Genomic DNA, 20,997 nt, shown 5'->3' on the forward strand with positions numbered 1-20,997 from the left:
TGGATGTCCACAGGCAGCTGCTCCAAGAACACCTGCTCAAACATGATGCAGGGCTCGTGGTCTCCAAGGAGGGCCAGCATCTCGTTCATGAGTGTTGACGGGGATCTGTCCCCTAGCCCATCCAGATGGAGCAGCTGTGCCCATCTTTCTCGCTGCAAGTCCGAAGGTCTCAGTTAATAGCCCTTTGAAGGCAGTGTAAGTGCCCTCTTATGGTGGCTGTGGATGAAGTTAGCCACTCTGTCTTCAGTCTCTGGATCCAGGGCACTGGTACATGGTAGTACCTTGTGGTCTCAGATGTGATGCCCTGAATCTGGAACTGAGACTCAGCCTAGTAGAACCACACACCGGGTCGAACTGTCCAGAAGATCAGAAGCTTGAGGCCGACTGCGCTGATCGCTGCTTTACTATCCATCGCTGGGTTTAGATGCCGTCTAAACCATTGGGGTCACCAATTGTAGCCAACTGCTACAAGAAAAACACACGCACGCAGTGTGGGAGGTTAAGCTCTAAGATTTATTGAGGCTGGAAAGTCTCCTTTTATACAGTTGGAGTTCCTGCCATTTGTTTGATTGGCTGATATCAGCTGCATGAATAACAATGGCGGGTGGGAACATTCTTGCATGTGAATCCCGTTCTTCCCCAGCCTGTTATTGATCTGTTAGCTGGGCAGCTTGGCCAGCATCATTTTAGGGCTGCTGGTTTTGTACTGCTCCAGCTTTCAACCGTGCCAATTCGCTGTGTTAAAGGACACGTTTCAGTGTGTTATGCTGTTGTTTACTAATGCGCGTGCTGTGCAATATGCCGGCTCGATCTCCACGGTGGCGGACCACCATATCCCAGAGTATTTGTCTGGAAGAACTTATCAATTTTCTGGACAGATACCAATCCCATTATTCTTATAGTTCGTAACTGAAAAGACAGCGTTCTACCTGTTGATGACTCACGCTGAGGACCCATGCAGGCTGCATGCAGGCTGCAGAGACTACAGTCAAGGGATTCACACCAGGGGGAAGACAGCTGGATACTGGCTCAAGATTGGCTGAATAGGTACCAGGTGTTGGAACCAGAATGCGAGAGCGTGTCGAGGGTGCTGAAGGTTTCCTGATCTTGTCGGAGGTTTGGATCTAGAGCTTGGGCTGCTGATGGTTTGATTGGAATCTCTGTGGCTGCGGAGGCTGCGACAGTGTTGGAGGCGAATCCACAGACACTTGGTGAATCTGAGGGGGTCTCTCGTTTGCTTCTTTTTCTCTCATTGTAAGAGGCTCTTCAGGCAATTTCTGCCAATGGGGAATCTGTCTACAGCAGACAAAAGCAAATTCTCTGCGATATTGCACTGCTTTTAATACATGATAATGAAGGAATCTTAGATCTAATCTTAGGATAGAATTTAAGTCAAGCTCATCCCAAGATTTCACAGTCATAAAGTAACATCATTTTGTGTTCTAGAATCACGAATCTATCATAAATATAATTGATTTTATGGCTCAATATCTGCATAATTTCAAATCCATAACTATTTTATTTTAAAGAATCTACATTAATTATAGCAATGCAATCAATAAAGATTAACCATCCAGTATTGGCTATGAGTAACTATTATCCCAAATGGTACCACCTGATGAAGATCATTAAGTGTCATGAAAGATGCCAAAATCACTCATTCAGAAAGACTAAAGGGTACAGGTTTAGGGAGGAAGTGTTTTTTAAATCCAGATGGTGGTTGGAATCTGGAATGAATACCCTGAGAATTAGTGGAGAAAGAGACCCTCTCAAAACTTCAGAAGTGTCAAGAAGAATAAGTAAATTACAAAGGCTTACAAGACCACAAGCCAAGTGCAAGGAAATGGGATTAGTCATCTTCCATCTTATTATGTGATATATTTTTCCAAATTAAAATATAAAGTCACCTATTATTATGATATTATCCTTGCTACTTGGATCTATCTCTATTCTTATTTATACTAGCCCTGACATTGATGTTGCTGTTTGGAGTCTATAGACAATCTTGACAATATTTTCTGCCTCTTGCAATTTCTAAGTGCCACAGAACTTGATTCTACTTCTTGATTTTCTGAGCTTAGATTTTTTCCACTGCCTTTATCTCTTTCTTAGTTATCATAATCACTCCTCATCTTTTCCTTCTGATTATCTCTTCAAATAGTTAAGTGCTATTCATATTTAGTTTCTAACCTTAGCCACTTTGCAAGCATACCTTTGTGATAATTGGTACACAAGAACCATTTATTTTGATTGTGAATTCATTCATTTATCTGATGCAACATTCATGCAGATGAAGAACCTTTACTTTAGTCCTTTTATCACTTTTCTGTGCCTCTAGCTGGAAGGACAAAAATTACTTTGGAAGAGCAGGAGGAGCAGATAAGGAGGGAAACAAAGCAGCTGAAACTGGAAGCAAACATTGCTGCTACTAGGACCAAAGTGAGGGTATTCAGAGCCTCAAAGGGACCCAGTGTTCAAAGTAACTTATCTGAAATGTCTGATGGGATGGAGTCGTATCTTGAGAAAGGACAACAGGAAAATAAAACATTTAATGCAAAGGCAGATCCTACTTTAGGATACATACACATGGACAAATCCTTCCAGAGCACAGATTTACCAATCCACAAACATCAATAATAACAACTACAGACAGAGCTGTAGCTCAAATCCAATCATTCACCACAGCTCCCTCGACACTCCAGACAAGCATCAGAAATTCAATGAACATGTACATGTGACATCTCCAACTGCACTACTTGCTACAAACCACGGTGAACAGAGCCAATTCTCAGCCATGGAAAGGCAAAACAAAATCACCGCATTACTAATCCAGCTACCATGTCTCTCTTCCCTGCCCAAGAAGCAGATTCATGTTTTGGATGGTGACCCACTTCTGTACCAAGTGTTCATTAAATCCTTTAAACAGAGTATTGAAAGTAAGAACAAAAACCCTAGAGATTGTCTCTTATTATGTGAAATAGTGTACAGCAGGACAGCCAGGGGAACTTGTATGGAGTTGCCTACACATGCCTCGGACAGAGGATTCAGGAAGGCTGAGACTTTACTGCAGGAGCATTTTGGTGGTGAGCATAAAATTGCTACAGCTTATATGGAGAAGGCTCGTTCATGGTCATCAATAAAACTGGATGAAGCAAAATCTCTACAAACACATGCCTTCTTTCTAAGGTGATGTTGTAATTCCATGGAGGATATCAACTACATGCATGAGCTTGACATGCCTGCTAATATGCTGGTCATCATAAGGAGGTGACCTACCAGCTGAGGGATGGATATATGGAGAACTGTGTCCTGTGATTTCCAAGGAAAATATCAACAAAAAGCTACCTTTAAGGATATGATGAATTTCCTTGAAAGGCAAGTGAGGATTGCAACACAGCCAGTATTTAGAGATATCAAAGACACTCCAACAGTGGGCTGAGATGTGGGGAAGTTCAAGTCACAACCTCATCCAAGAATAAAAGGAAGTACCTTTGCCACCACTGTGACAGTTACAGATAAAGAACTAAGGAAAAGGAGAGTTTGGCTGCTGTGAAGAGCTGTTTGTTCTGTAGAGATGGACATGCTTTGGAGAGGTGTCCACAGTTGGAAAAGAGGGTATAAAGGGAGAAAATGCCTTTCCTAAAAGAAAATGGAGTATATTTTGGCTCTCTGAGTAAAGGGCACATCAGCAAACACTTCAGGAAGCGGCATGGCTGCAACATGTGCAGTTTAAGGAATTCCTGCAAATCCACCAAAGAAAGAAGGGCATTGAAAAGGAGCAAAAGCAGAAAAAGAGGAAGCAGCTGAAAACAGTGCTGTAGCCTCAGTTCTCACAAGTGGTCTTACTGGGGGTGGTGAAGATAACTGTAAACTCTTAATAGTGCCTGTACATGTCAAGGCCAGGAAGGGGAACACAGCAATGAATACTTATACATTTCTTGACCCAAGCAGCAGTGTATCATTTTGCAAAGTGGGATTAATGAATAAGCTTAATCTTCAGGAAAGAAGGTCAAGGATTCTATTGGGAACTATGGGTCAGTGGAAGGACGTTGAAACTAGAATTATTTCAGTCTTAGAGATCGCTGGGGTGGACAGCAGCGATTTTTGTGATCTCCCAGGCATATACACCCAGAAGACCATGCGTGTGCACAAAGGAAACATCCCACATCAAAAAGATATCGGACAGTGATCTCACCTGAGGAATGTTCATCTACCTGAAATTAGCTCTGAGACAGAGTTGCTGATTGGCTCAGATGTACCAAAGGCTCTGGAACCACTAGATATAATATGGAGTGTGGGAAATTGACCTTACGCTGTCAAAACCATGCTTGTTGGATGATTAATGGACCATTAGGAGGAAAAAAATGATAATGCTCAGGAACAGTCAGCAACAAGTGTCAACAGATATCAGAAATGAAACTTGATGAGCTGCAGGAACAACAGTTCTGGACTGACTTTCCTGAGGGCCTCAGTGACAACCAAGAACCTTCAAGAGAAGACAAGCAGTTCTTGGATTTAGTCTCAAAATCTGCCAGGTTAATCGATGGCCATTATTACATTGGATTACCTTTAGAGGAAAGTCCTATGAAGGAGTTGGTTAATCCCTTGGACACAAAGTCTGAAATGGAAGTTCCAACAACTAGAACCATTATGGATCTTGAAGCTGGATCTATTCTTCATCATCCTAAACATGAAATGATGGATGTGGCTCCCTTAATCCCTGATGCGCAATCTATCCTCAATGATCCAAAAGCCAGTTTTGCATCTACTTTTCCTGCTGAAGGTGTTATCATTGGAGTTTAAAATACAGCCAGAAAGACATAGATTCTGCAATGTGAGCGGTAAAACAAGAGCTTGCTGCCCAAGATGGTATAACTTTGGAATGGAATCAGAAGCATAAGGAAAGCCTTGCATAGAGTGCAGGGATGAAAACGGTTGTTGATGAATATGCTAAAGTAGGTTTTCAAATGATGGAGGTCTATGACATAAAGAATGAAGAGGTCAAGGCAGAGCTATGGAAAGTAACAAAAGAACAACAGCAAGTCTTAAAGGAGACCAATTCAATTAAAACATTGTTTCCTGAGTTGTTCAAATGACTTGAGAAGCAAAGGGAAGTCCAGGAATGGATGTGCTGGATTCAGAATCTTCATAAGCTGGAAGACTTTAAGGTTGACAGATGCTTCAAACCCACAAACTTTGGAATGATAACTTCTGCTCAACTGCATCATTTTGCTGATGTGTGTGAGGACAGTAATGGAACTGTTGGTTAGCTTTTACTGCATAATAATCATGGTCAGAAAATAAGCAAACGTAAGAAGAATTACCCAGATACAATTCACATTGTTAACACCTATGGAGCAGATGTATTGAGGTTGTACCTAATTAATTCCCCTGTTGTAAGAGCAGTAAATTTATGGTAGCTTGGTACAATGAATACAGATTCTTTGTATTCAGAGATTGCAGAAGGAAGAGGATATTCAATTTATTTTCAATGGAAGTACAGTTGAGGACAGTGACAACAGTTATACAAACCCCAATCCAATTTTTCAAACCAGAAATGAAAACACACAGACTCTACACTGTGGTGCCCAGAATAGTCAAATTTGTGGAATGCTCATGAACTGGTGTGTGTGAATGAATCATAGAAGGTTAAAGGTTGAAAATGGTACTGAGAATTGTGAAAGAGCTTTGGAAACTTTGTTTGCTATTTTATTTGGCATGAGCTGGCTGATGGCACCCTTTACACCATCTATCACTGAACTCATGTACCAGAATGTAAGGCACTTGGTTGGTCCATCCTCTGAAGAAAACAAGTATACACAAAGCATTCACTACCTCATGCTCCCACAAATAAGTGAACCTGTTATTGATAAACATATTGAGGCAGCATTTAGCTTGGAACTGTGATCCAAGACAGAAAGACCCTTCCTGTTATGTATGCTTCAAAAGAAGTTGCAGTTATTTACCAGGATTCAGAAGCACAGAAAGAGTTGTTTGATTATAAAGAGCTTGGAATTCTGGAGATAAACCATAGATTGGCAGACTTCATCAAAATTGTCAACACTGCAGAAAATGACCTGCAAGACCTACTAAAAATTCCTGAAAACTACAAATCTTCAAAGGGAGATGGAACTGGATGGTTCAGTGCTGTACACTTAAATCTTATTGGATTAAAATGGAGGAGTGCAGATTATGAGGTTACTGGAATCTGGTCTGTCAATGTAGCCAAAGAGGCAGAGAAATGTGGAAAAGTGAATATTGTGCATCCCAAGCTTGATGCTTACAGAATTATTCCTGATCCAAGATATTGGAATGCCTCTTATATTGACTATTGTACCAATGAGACTGTTCATGGTGTGGAATTTCCCTTTATCCCAGATATAAAGGGAATTTTGCCAGTCTGTGACATGTCCTTAAGTTTTCTTTCAAAGCCAAGTTTGATTTGAATTTTGCTGGTGCTCAGAAAATTATTGGATGTGCTAGGGTAACTGTGGTAATAATCAGAGAGGATCTTCTGGGATATGCTCTGAAAGAATGACCAGTCACTTTTGACTATAAAGTGCAAGGGAGTTGCATTTCTATGTACAACACTCCAGCAACCTCCAGTATTTAAATTATGGGATTGGTCTTGCAATGGATCCAGAATTCTGGGGCACTGAAGCAATGGGCCAGAACTGTGCAGTGCTGATTTATGATGCAATTGATAGATCAAATGGATTCTTTGTGAGTCTGACTGCCTCAATCTGCAGAAGCACAATGAATATTCCAATGTGCATTGGGAATGCAAATGGAGATAGTCTTCTTGAAACAGAGTTTCTTGTCAAACTGCTAAAATTAACATGATATTGTTAAAGGGCCACGGGTCTGTCAGTGGAATTTGAATTTCCTTAAAAATATGCTGTGACAATGGAAGAAACCCAAAAACTGGCTGACTTTATTTTGTTGGGTTTTTTTTTGGACATTACCACTTGCCCACTACAAACTATTAGTCCAGAGTGGTGGTAAAGATCACCCTTCTCAAGGCTATGTGCTGGTTACCTCTGGCCTATGAAGAATGAAAATCTACATAATATTGGAATTTACTGTATTTGACTATTATTTACAATTATGTAATTATTATTTGAGACATAATAATTAGAGGCCGGTGTAAGAGCCAAAGGCTTGTTGTTTACTGTTGTCAGTTTGGCTTCAGGCATCGGCAGCATCCTGAAGAACAGAGGCGGCCAGTGATCTTTTAGTGCACATGTGCTATGGACTTAGGTTGGTATATAGAGGGGTTTCGCGCAGTTGGGGAAGTTAATTAGCCCACATTGATTATAATAGCGGAATAGACAGTGGGTGAGTGAGGCTCCGATATTTTCTGTTGACCGTTACACATTTGTTATGAGATGTTACACATTATGTTACTGAAGAGGTTGGTCGTTACCGTTAGTCACATTAGCAAGGATGTGACACATGACAATGATTGTTCCAGGTTATGAGTCCATTTGTGCTCACTAATAAATAATTTAAAACATATCTGGACTTCATTAAGAATTTGTTCAAATACGTCACGTTTGCCTCTGAGCGGCTTTTTTTATGGATAGTAGTCACCTCAATGGATGTGATATTGTCAACCAATTTGTGCACATTTTCAGCAATTGTGATTAGCAAGGTCACATCTAGATATTTAACGTGACTGTTATTTTCTATTTTTGATCTTGGTCAAGTCATGGACGACAGGATATCAGCTGAATGCAGCTAGTGGGGAAATGCTTGAGTGGACAACTTGGTTGGCAGTCCAAGTTGGACTAAAAGGACTGTTTGCATGCTGTGAAACTCTGTGACTATGACTTGTGAAATGCCATCATGATAAACACCTCCATCCTGCACATAACAGTGTTGTGCTATTGATAGAAGCAAATATCACTTACTTGGTGCCTTCACTTCTTTCACAGCTTTATCTGTAAATGAAAATCCTACATTGTTATTCTATTCACATTTTCTACAGTATGTATATTCATAAGATTTAGCAAACATTTTTAATATGATTAATCACATTCATATGTAAAGTGTGTGCAGCGTAGACCTGTAAGAAGCCGCCCACCTGTAAAGCAAAACCTGTTCCAACATAATTCATTGATAAATGCAATATGTCTAATAATGAAAAATAAATTTAATTTAAAATTTATAAATGTAATCTTACCATTTGGTATCAGATTCAGCATGATGAAAACAACATTTAATGTAAAAATTTTTACTGCACTGTTTGGTTTTGCCTCCAATATTATTGTGTGTGTGTGTGTGTGTGTGTGTGTGTGTGTGTGTGTGTGTGTGTGTGTGTGTGTGTGTGTGTGTGTGTGTGTGTGTGTGTGTGTGTGTGTGTGTGTGCTTGCACGCACTCAATTGGCAATTGAAAATACTGCATTTTCATTTCATGCAGGTATATTCTTGCATTTGTACCCTTGAAGAACTTAGTTCTTAAGTGGTCCTGCCTAAATGCTTACAGCAGAGAAGGTCAACTGTTAACTGATGGTGTTTCCTTCAGCATTATAATTATTCATTACATTCATTAAAATGACCAAAGCAGAATTGAACTTCAATATTTTGATTAGTTATTTTCTACACATTATGAGAGAAGTTCTTATATACAGTCAATATTATATCCTGAAGAATCTACCTTTGAAAAAAAGTATATCACAATATTTTAGCTATCATTTTTATGGGATTAAATTCAATAAAGGTTATACTGATCAGCTTGGTGGATATTGCTTCTGCTATGAACTCTCCTCCTCCATCTTCTTCCTTTTCTCAAAGTGAATAGTATTTTGTATGTTCTCTTATTATTCTTATATTTCAAGAGAAATACCCACCAATGCATGTGAGTTTGACGATACCCCAAGAGTAAATGAAAATTTTAGTATTTTAAAAAAAACAAAGCAATACCAAATATTGATTGAACTGTAACCAGAGCCAATAAAAATTAATAATCAATTCACAGACAAGTGGCAGCTGATTTTCAATGTGCTGTAATTACTCTTCTGTGGTGCTAGCACATAGTGTAAATGTATAGACTATAGATATTTATAGAATAATAATGGTTGAATACTTCATAATTTAATTGTATGTGATTACCATTAAACACTCCTTCCTCAGATTTACTGGTGCAATATATACAAAGTATATTAATTACATGGTTTTCCTCTCAATTGAGAATACAGAATATCTACATATGAAATGCTCCCATTAAAATAAAACTTTTTAGTCTGAAATGTATTATTCAGTGCTCCAACAAACACCTAATATATTTTTCTTTTTGAATATTTTATTAAAAAATTTAAAACCATGACATACAATATACAGAGTAAATAATACATTATATATAATATCAATAAAGTATACATGGTATATAATCCAAAAATTCTCTAACCCACCCTACTAATGCAACCCTCCCTCCATATCCCCATTCTCTACCTAACCATCTAATCTACCCCCCAGAAAAGAAAAGGAGATGTAAACTACAATAACATAATTAATTACCGTGGATTGAAGTAATTCCACTGCAACGTGGCTGAAGATTTCAAAATTTTAAACCCATATAATCCAAATAAGGGCTCCACACTTTCCGATAAAAAAGTTAATGATCACATAAATTATGTTATTTTTTCCAATGGTATACAAGATCTCAATTCCATATGCCACCTATGTAAATTCAAATCATTATCATTTTTCCAAGTAATCACAATACATTTTATGGCTACATCTAATGTTAATCTCAGAAAGGCAATTTGAAATTTAGTTAATCTTAATTACAAACATATCTTTTTTAAAATTACTTAACAAAAATATTGATGGATCCTTTGAGAATTTAACTTTAAAAATATCTTGTAACAGTTCTTTAAATCACAACCAGAAAGGTTTTTACCTTTTCACATAGCCAAGTAGAATGTAAAAAAAAAACTTATTTCTTTCTGACATCTAAAACATAAATCTGAAAAAAAAATTATATCCCTTTAATTTTTCAGGAGTCCAATATAATTGATGTATAAAGTTATAATGAACTAATCTATATCTCACTTTTACAATTTTAGTTACACTTTCTTTACATAATTTCCTTCAATCCTCTCGAATAATTACTATTCCTAAATCTTTTTCCCCATTTTAATCTAGACTTTTGTAAATCTAATTTAGGCATTTTGTTCTGTAATATATTTTTCTCCACTTGTGTTCCCAAACCTCTCCTGCACTTCATTGGATATTGATTAGGAATAGAGGGAGACTCTTTTCTGCTCTTGAAGTCAATATATTGTTAACTAATTTAGTAATAGGATTTTAACTAGTCAGGCTTTCATTCTATTGAAGCCTCAACTGATGAATAGATGTCAGTGGTATCACTAGATTAAATAGATTACGTGGCTCTGCTGATTTTTGTTTACCAATGAAAGATACATATCATGATGTGACAGATCATGTGATATTTTATATTATATATAGATATGTTTTAAAGGAGATAAATTGTGGCAGGTTTTTTTTAGTGTAGATCACAAACAAACACAAACACTTCAAAACAGATTTCATTTAAAATGTAAGAGCTTGGCTCAAGCCGGACAGTCCAGGCTGTGGGTGCCTTTTCAAAAACTTTGAAGAATCCATAAGGACTTCACAAGTAGGTGTTAATTGCACATGGTGTGGAGTAATGGATTATTGTTTTGGAAAGCAATAGGTGAATGAACTCAGAAGATTTCAAGTTCGAGAAGTTCTATGAAGGTCATGTGGTTTTCTCTGAGAGAGTGAGTGAGAGAAAGAGAATTCAGTTCTACAGTTCAGCAGCTGGAACTGGAACATAACAAACTGGCAAGCTTGTGGGAAAAAAACATTTTGAAGATGGGTTGTGAGTTCTTAGTTCAACCTGATCAAAACCCTTGTGGTTCATTATAGGAGGAGAGGACTGACTGCATAACATTTCACTTGAAATAAAGGAAACAAAAAGGAACTCTGTGGTGACCTGAAAGAAAGAGGTTATCACCTGGAAAACCCTGATGGGGCAAGTTTCTTTGGCAAGTCACTGAAGTGGCTGATTAGAAAGGATCAGTTTGTATCCAGCAAACAACAAATCTCTCTCTAAAAACTGACAAGAACCTTCCTGAATGGTAACCATATTCCTTTCAAGCACCATAGCCTGGTGAACCTCATAAATGTTAAATTCTGTGCACAGTATAAGAATTGCCTACAACCAGTGAACTTGGAGGAGTGAGATTGGAATGTGAATTAAAGAGCTATTCTGAACTTATAAACACATTACATATATGTGTGCTTAGAATTAGAAGGGGGTTAAGTTAAATAGTAATAAGTTAAAGTATGATCCTGTTTTTCATGTTTAAAGATAATTAAAAACAACTTTTGTTTAAGTATTCATTTGTCTTGGTAAATTTAGGGTCCTCTGGACCCATAACAAAGGCATCTCACAAAATTTGTGAAAAAGTGGCACTGTGCCACTGTGGCAAATCAAGATATAAGCTTCTTCTACAATATGTAGTTCCAACTGAGCTAAATCTAAAGCAATTTGTCCTTCTAATTATACATTTCAGTTCCACTTTGCGATGCTTGGTGAAGCTGACCTGCTTTTGTCAGAGAATGTGAAAATAAATGTCCAACTGTTCTGCAAATAGTTGGAAGGACCAAATGATTAGTAAAGTGGTTTTCAAATTATCTCAGAAATTTATTTAAGAATTTTTTAAAAATTGAACAATATCTACAAATTCAAAAAATACAGGATGACAATACTGAGGCATGATTGAAGTGAACCTTCTGAATACTGCTTGCTTTCTCAAACGGATTAGTGCACTGGTTTTCAAACTTTTTCTTTCCACTCGCATCTACCTTAAGTAATCCCTTACTAATCACAGAACATCTATGCCCATGGCCACGGAATTACTTAAGGCAGTCTGTGAGTTGAAAGAAAAAAATTGAAAACCCTGGTCCTGATTGCTGGCGCTGTAAAGGCATGGTGTTTACCACGACACCAACAGTGTTGCCCTAGGTTGTAAAGATGGTGGATGCCTTGATATCATTCTGGGAGAAAACACAACTCCAAAACTGCAGATGCTGGAATCTTGAGAAGACAATGAATTGCTACCTAGATAATTTGTCTTCCCCTATCTCTTCTAAGGACACCATCCCTTTCTCCCAATTCCTCTGCTTCCACCACATCTGTTCCCAGCATGAGGCTTTCCATTCAGAACAAAGTGTCCTCTTTCTTTAATGAATGAGGATTTCACCTTTCTATCATTAATAAAGCTGCTATTCATTTCTCCTAATTTTGCTAGACTTCTGCCCTCACTCCACCTCCCCCAGGCAGACCAAAGACACTGCCATTTGTCCACATTTTCCACTCCACTGACCTCTGCATTCAACATATTATTCTCTGACACTTCTGCCAACTTTTGCATGATCCAACTATTACAAGATCAAACCAGCAACCACAAAGAAGCATATCACACAGGGGTAAAAATGAACAATTACTTTATTAACAAAAATTTACCTTCAAACTTTAATTCCAAAATCCCCCCTTTTATAACAATGCCTACTGATTACTATTTAAATCTCTATAATAGTGTAAAACTAATAAATTCCCCAGCCTAAATATAACATAGATAATCAAGGTCTAAATTATATTTCCAACCAGCCCACAGAAAAATTTAGACACAAAACAAACTCACAAAACTTTGATTTCAACTGAAGCAAAGATCATAAACAAAACTCAGTTTGTTTGGTAAACTGAAACCAAAAGATCTTTGAGAGAGAGAGAGAGCACAAAATTCAAAGTTGTCTTGTGTTGCTTGCAGAGAGAGGAACAACTGGCTTGGTCCGGATCTTTCTGGCTGTCTTTGGAATTTTCATCCCTTTTTGAAATCCCAACATTCTAAACTGTCCTCCAGACCATGACTCATGATCTGGGCCTTCTTCCACTCCACAGCACCCCCAGTGGTGGTTTATCGTCCAAGTCCAGAAAATTTTAGATCATTTTCTGCACATGCTCAGTCTGTCTCTCACTCTCTCAGCAGTTCACCTTCACCTTGGCTCTCTAAGGCAAACTGTCACTTTTTAACATAAAACCACACAATAGGCTAATACACAACACAGAACTCTGTAACACAACCATCAGCCCAACCAGGCAACACCATTAGCGCAATGCTGTTACAGAGCCAGCAACTGCAGTTTGAAACCAGTGCTATCTTTAAGCAGTTTGTATGTTCTCTCCATGTCTGAGTGGGTTTCCACCAGGTGCTCCGGTTTCCTCCAACCCTTCAAAAATGTGCGGGGGTTGTAAATCAATTGGGTGAAATTTGGCCTGTTAAAATTAAAAATCGTCCCTCCCTGCCACCTTGCCATGCCCTTAGGCACTTCCTGCTGTATCACAGGAAGTGCAAAATTTGTCTCTACATCTCCTTCCTCTCTATCCAGGGCAAGAAATAGACCTTCCATGCACATCCTCCAAGCTAATTTATTGCATTTGTGGTACTCAGTGTGGCCTTCTCAACATCGTTGACTGCTTTGCCAAAACACTTGGGCTCTGTGGGTCTAGGCTTGAGCTTAGTCTTGTCAATCATTTCAATTCCCCTATCCTTTCCTACGCAAATACATCTCTCTCTGTCTTATCATATGCTCCTGGACAACCTTAAACCTAACAACATGAACATTAATCTTTTTCTTAATTTTGGGTAAAGACCCACCACTATCTGGTTCCACTATTTCCAAATTTTCTTTACCTCTCCTATTCTTATCTCTCTCTCAAACTTTCCTCACTCTTCCTTCTGGTTTCTTTCTCTACCTGTCTCTCCACCTCTCCCATCTTTGGTCCCTGTTACATTTTGACCCCCTCTAACCTCTTTCTGCCTTCATATCCTTTTTTTTTAAAAAACTTTAGCCTTAGCAAAGGGTTTCAACTCAAAATGTTGACTGACCATTTCTACTACAGATACTGCCTGACCCACTGAGTTCCTGCAACATTTCATTGTTTGCTGGTTGACAGGAAACTGCCTTTTATGAATTACTGATCCAAAGTCTAGAATATTAAATAGAGGCCTGGAATGTTTAAAGAAGCATTGTAAAGAAATATTTCTAAGACGAAGAAGAAAATCATGATTTTAATATAAAATCATGTTTGCGCTGTGATGCTTCCACAAAACACCGAATTTCCTGACTTGTTCATGACAATAAATTTGTATTCTGATTCTGAAATCATAATTTGTTTAAAATGTCTATAAAATATTAATGTAATTTGATATCAATACATTTATGTATATGTACTTTTTGATGTGACTTAAAATTTTAAATAAAATATTAAAGAGTTCTAAATACGGTCAAATATGTTTGTTGGTGGAATCCTCAAAACATATCTAAGCTTTGAAGTTAGAGTTTACATGATTTCACTCAGTGCTTTTTGATGTCAACACCAGTTTTCTAATTTTTCATGTTTAAGCCTCAGTGAATCGAATTATCATTCTAACAAACCGTTGCTGCTTTGATGCAGGTCTGACCTTCTGTGATCCTGCTTGCACAGTGATAATGATTACAAAACAGTTTTTTTAAAGCTCCAATGAATGACATGAAATTTAGTCTTAGATTCTCAGCTGCTTTGGCTTTCACCTGAGACTGGGCAGTAGGGACGCTAAAATTGCAAAAAAAAACTTATTGAGTTCTGGTATGATCTACTCGTAACAATTTTCAAGTTAGGCAGTTAGTGTTCCCTGTAAGAAGAGCTAACGGTTTTATCAAACAACAGTGGAGTATAATGCCATTATACCGTCAAATACATTTTAGTAATCCTCAGTCTAGTGATTTATATACCCATGACACAGAGTAGAACCAGCATCATTGAAAAGGTTCATAAAACGTGATGAATTAAAGGGGAGCCATTTAGCCAATGGACTTACTGTGAATGATTTCCCTTTATGACATTGTCACTACGTTTTTCCTAAATTACTTTTTTTTCCTCATTCCATACACTTTGCTCTGAATTGTGAAATTGTAAAATAGCAAGTTTTCGAAATACATAGATAGCTTGCTAAGAAAACTGTAAATGAAGAGTGATCATCAAAATCTCTTGGTGATGACATCAGGTTGTCCCAACTTCTCCACCCATAACTCCTGTTCAAAATGTTTTAATCACTAAATTTCAGTCTAGGAATCTTAAGTGATATTTGAAATAAAAATAAGGGAGAGATAAAGAAATATTTTTTCATTATTGTGATAAATGAAAGAGGGAAAGTTCATAAATTGATTAAATTGATCAAGAACTACGTGGAGATTCTTTAATTAATTGGGGTTTAAAGAAAAGTCTGTACATAGTATTTGTTGGCAAATGTGGTAGCTACTTTAGTATTCAGAGGCAATGAATAAAACAATAATGGCACAGAAAGATGCCACTAAGTCAAAATCATATCCTTCTCTCAATCTTATAAATTACAATACATCAAATGCTCAAGCAGATACATTTTAAATGTTTTTAGGGATTTGTCTCTCCAAGATTTCAAGCAGAGGGTTCCAGTTTGCTTACAATTTTTGGTGAATTCTCTCTTCCTTAATTACCTTCTGATTCTTCTATCATCTGAAATTTAAATGTTCCTTCCTATTTATTGCTCTGTCTACTAACAGAAACCACTCCTTTCTAATCCCCATTATCTAGGATTTTCATAACTTTATGTAGCTTAATGGTGAGACGATGTAGCTTTCTCCCACATTTTCAACCACACAACCAATTTTAATAATTTAAAAAATTATTTAAAATCACAACACTTCAATTTGGCAAAATTATTCCTACTTCCCTCCAAATGTGAATAGTTGATTCCGTGTAAAAGCCAACCCCCTATTTTTGGCCCCAAAATCTAGTATTTTCAATATATTGTGTGCAAAAGTCAACTTCCCCCCTATTTTTGGCCCCAGCCACCACGCCCCCCACCACCATTCGAGGTCCCAAGAGCCATTTCTCGCCCAGGCCTCGGTTACCCACCCATCCAATTTCCTGACTCCCCAACTGCTGACCCCAATGTCCACTGGAGCCCCAAACGTCATGTCCATGGATCCTCACCCTGGTCACCCACACACCAGAGCTCCTGACACACTGATCATGGACACTTGCCTTGGCTACCCACCCACCAGAGCTCCTGACAACCCAAACGTGGATCCTCGCCTCAGCCGCTTATCCATTAGAGCCCATGATGCACCAACAGTAGATATTCTCCTCAGCTATCCACCCACCAGAGCTCCCAACACCCAGACCACGGATCTTCAACTCACCCACCCGCCCATACGAGCTCCCAACGCCACGAACATGGACTTACCACCTGGTTCCAGCTGTCCACCCACCCATCCAAGCTCCAATCACCTTGAAAGATGCGGGTACTTAACACAGTATGCATGCAATAGTCTACTTGCTAAATTATACCCCCCAAAATTGGGCCCAAAACTCGACCATGTACGTGTTATACATGGATTGTGGAAAAACATGTATAGAACATTATGGATTGCCTCCCTGACTGAACTTATTCAGAGATAGCATCACCTGCCAGTTAAGGTTGGACTCTGGTCACCTATTAGTACATACATTATTGCTGGCTCATTTAAATGACTCAGCATCATCACTGCCCAGACACCCAGCTCAGAACAGTATAAAACATCAATGCACACCACCACATTTCTTTCTCTCTGCCTCTTAGTCCAAGTCCTGGACATCACTCCATGCCAGGTTGCCACTGTGGACTTAGCTGGGGGAGTCGTGGATAAGGTGTGCACTACTCAAGTTGAGCTGTAGTACTGCAATAGATCAGAGCTTTTAGAGAGCTGCATCCCCCTTGATATAAGGAATTGGGAGTGTGTTTGAAAGTCCCTGTCTGTGAAGTGTGTACTCATGCAGGAGCATGTAGAAGAAAGGCAGCCACTGTTATCAGAGTGAATATGTTATCGTATGTGAATGTATATATAGTTGTTTAGTAGGATCATTTGACCTCTTTGTCCTAAGCATTATGGAGGGTACGGCATATGTCTTTCCAAAGAGGCCCAAGGTAAGCTTGATGAATAGCATCTCAGAAGTGATGAAATTGAACATTTTCAGATGTTTCTTTGTTTGTAGCCAATATGGCCAACTTTGATGCAGGGTTATTCAATTGAAATATTAACTCAGTTTTTATTTCTCCACAGAACATATCTGATCTGTTTGGCATTTTCTGCATTTCCTTTTAATTTTAGGCTTCCAGAAGAGCTCTGACATGCATTTCATTGTTTTAACTTGGTCCTTCAATATTATTTCAATGAGATAGCTTTGTATATAATGTGATCACCGCAACAACTCCACTCTATCAGAAACCATTTTCATGCTGCAGGCGAGTGATGACCCTACTTTGTCCTGGTGAAATTCCCAGGAATTCAGGACCTCAAGGGCCTTTCACACGGCAGTCCAAATTCCTTGGAATTTGCCCTCCTCAGCAATTTAGCGGGGGGTCCTGATGACACATTACATAAGTTCACTCCCCATTCGTCAATCGCACGCCTTCCCCTCGCTCCCTCCCTACCCGTTACCTGTCCCCCCACGCCCCAACCCCCTACACGTTTCGGCACATCGTGACAGTGGCACAATGCAGGATGAATGGCCGACTTCATTTTGCATAATCCCTCATGCAGCTGGAACCACTCTGGGAAATACAGCTGCGTGAGGGATTATGGTCAACGAGAATGGCCATACATCCCACATTGTGCTGCTGTCGCGACATGCCGAAGCAGCCTGCTGTTGTCATGCGGTATATTTTTATTTTAATAATCTACGTGACGCAGCATGCAAGCACTGACGTCACGAGTCTTCCCTGCTTGGCCATTTGGCCCTTCACACCGCAGTGGAGAGTGGTCTGGGAAAGTTTCTTGGTGCCATGGCCCTACCATTGGAAATTCCCTGGATGACCTTTTTCACACCGCAGGTTCACGTGAGGGCTTCTGGGAAAATTTTAGGGGAATCTCCATTTTATAATGCGGCGTGAAAAGGCCTAGAGACATTCCCTTTGTCTCCCATCCATCATCACCAAGCCTTTATGCTAGTTAAAATTAATTTGTTTTCTCACTTTCAGCGACTTTAAACATCATCTCAGTTTCACTCTCCAGAGGTACTGCATGATCTACTAAAAATTGCTACACAATTGTAGTACAGTTTATGGTTTACATTTGCCTTCAGCCTTTAAAAAAAAACAGAAATACAAGATTTAATTTTATTAAAATTCATTTGCAAAGAGCAATTTTTTCACCTCCTGAACATTAACCAAATTTTCTAACAAATTAGTATAATCGCAACAGTGATTAGAGAGGATGCATCTGCTGCCTTTCACCAAGAATATTCTCCAGAAGCCCTAGGGCAATGATTTGATTGGCATATTTGTTGCTATCAGATTACTCTGTTTCCAATGCACCAGTTGGAAACTTCAGATTAAGGCAAATACGATGGTCAAAAAGGTTCATTTTAAAAGGATGCTATATTAATTTTGATAAATGTTTGTCAAGCAGTCTGAATTAATTTTCTCCAAAGCATGAATAAAAACATATTTTTTCACTTCCCAGACATTAAGTGAATTATCTGACATCTCATTAGCTTAATCACCACAGTGCTTTGGAGTTTATATCCAGTATTTGCTAGTCATACTGCAAATTTGACAGTCATGCATAACGTGGGATTAAAAGACACACAGAAGCAGAGAACTGGTGAAGGAAACTTGGCAGGGAACATTGCCTGAAGGCCATTCTGGATGTTCTTGATCACCCCCACACTCTAACTGCAGGGAAAAGTATTAATTTCACATTGCCAGACTTTGCTGGTGTAAATTACTTTTTTCACAATATACAGAATTCACTCTCCAGCTGTTTGGAAATCCTAATAGTTCAGTAATTGGTTCAATAAGTAATGTTTTACCACACTGTTTTCCAGCTTGGTGGGTCCCCTTCCAATGCTCTGTCCAATTTGCTGAGACCCCATTTTGTGTACTCCCTGTTATACAGTCAGGATAATGTGAACTATTTTGTAACCGCAAAGGAATACACCCTTCTCACTGAAGTAACTGTAGTGGACCATTGTGTGGCATATGTATATGCATTTGAGTGTGTGTGAACAGTTTCCTTAGATGGTGGAAGGCATTAGTAAGTAAAGTCCCTGTTAATTAAATCTCGCATCTCTAAATTAATTAAGCAGCCTCCCAAGTAACCCAAGAGATAAAACATTGGTGGCAGCAGTATAAGCGAACAAGAATAAAGCCATGCAATTGATTGTAAGTCACTGAAATTCAAAGGGGAAGAAGAAAAAAAATATTACTTAAAAAAAAGTTTGATTCTAGGCCCTAAAAATGGGATACCAGTACCAGTGGCAACAAGAATTCAAAGATGGGTCACGTTGCTCGCCGCACATGACTACGATTTAAAACATAAACCAGCAACACAAAACAACCATGCTGATGGTCTATCACGCCTGCCCCTTCCGGAAACTAAACAGATAATTAAATGGATGGTGGAGGTTACAGCTAGCAATCAAGAACAATTCACCATCTACCTATTACAGTGAAAACAATCAGTAAAGAAGTATAAAAAGAAACTCTACTATCAAGAGTCCTCTACTTCACATCAAATGGGTGTCCTGAGGCCAAAGAGATATCAGAAGAACTAAAACCTTATTATACAAGCCGCCATGAAACATCATTCCCCCTTATTCTGGGGAACCAGAACAGTCATCCTTACAAAATGGAAAACAGCTATATTATCAGAACTCCACAACAACCACCCAGAGATGGTTCAAATGAAGGTGTTAGGACAGATAAATATCTGGTGGCCCTTAATAGGCCTGGACATTGAACAAACCATAAGAAGATGTGGCATTTGTCAAGATGTACAACCCAAAACCCCTCAAGCCAAAGCAAATCCATGGAAATGGCCATTACAACCCTGGCACAAGATACACATTGATTTCATTGGTCTGTTCATGGGATGGCTTCCTCATTGTGGTCAATGCACACTCCAGATGGCCAGTGGTTGTACACATGAGGAAAACAACATGGACCAGATCACTGAAAACTCCTTTGTTTGGATGCCAAACACTATGGCAAGTCCTTCTTTATCTAGTTGTGCATAATTCCATTCACAAGTCATCAGAGATTGGGAGGCATAAGCCACTAGTTGTTCCCTTTTATCAGTTACTTGCAACAACACTGCTTCTAATCCAACTGACAACGTGTCTAGTGCCAGAGTAACTACTTTAGGTCATAGTAGATGAGAACATTGTCGTTTGATGTTAGTACTTCTTTCAAATGGTCCACAGCATGACTAGTCTTGTCATGCCAATACCATTTTTTTTTAGCAGTTGGTTTAGTGAGCTGCACAGCGTTAACATATTTGGGACGTGCTTCCAATAATGGTTAATCAACCCCAGGAATGATTGCAATTCAGCTCGGTTTGTTGGGTAAGGAGCTCTGCGGACAGCATCAGTGCCAGCAATGTCCATTCTTACTCATTTGCCACTACCTGGCAGGCATGAGGTTCACCCTCCACACCGACCAATGCGAAATGGCTTTCATGGTCAGCACCACCCATAAGGGCGAGATCAAGAATGATAAGATCTTGTGCTGGAGAGTCGAACTGGCCACGTTCAGCTACGACATCCAGTACAGATCGAGGAAGTTCAACAACTTCCCCGGTGCCCTGTCCCAGACTTGCACCATGGTGCAGTCCGACCAGCTGCAGATGCTGCATGACACCCTTTGCCACCCAGTTGTCATGTGCCTGTATCATTTCATCAAGTCCCAGAACCTCCCCTTCACCGTCCAAGAAATCAGGACCAAGAAGTCATGCAGGGTCTGTGCGGAGTGCAAACCGCACTTCCTCCACTCATCACAGACTCACGTCGTCAAGGCCACTTGGCCCTTCAAACGGCTCAGTATTGACTTTAAGGGCCCCCTGCCTTCCACGAACAAGAACGTCTACTTCCTCGCAGTCATA

At 39.1% G+C, this 20,997-nt stretch overlaps 1 protein-coding gene and 1 pseudogene across 3 annotated transcripts in view; one reads left to right on the plus strand and one right to left on the minus strand.

Moving 5' to 3' along the window:
• The window catches only part of trdn (triadin), a 512,395-nt gene that overhangs the window by 18,239 nt on the left and 473,159 nt on the right, over positions 1-20,997 (minus strand). For all 3 annotated transcript variants that reach the window (XM_069886892.1, XM_069886891.1, XM_069886893.1), the window contains one exon: positions 7,914-7,943. In XM_069886892.1, the coding sequence (XP_069742993.1) occupies positions 7,914-7,943 (30 nt within the window). The remainder of the gene's footprint in view (positions 1-7,913; positions 7,944-20,997) is intronic.
• On the plus strand, positions 5,934-7,005 carry LOC138736894 (phosphoserine aminotransferase pseudogene; annotated as a pseudogene).

Source organism: Narcine bancroftii, chromosome 6 (genome assembly GCF_036971445.1).
Source record: "Narcine bancroftii isolate sNarBan1 chromosome 6, sNarBan1.hap1, whole genome shotgun sequence".
Classification (NCBI taxonomy): Eukaryota; Metazoa; Chordata; class Chondrichthyes; order Torpediniformes; family Narcinidae; genus Narcine; species Narcine bancroftii.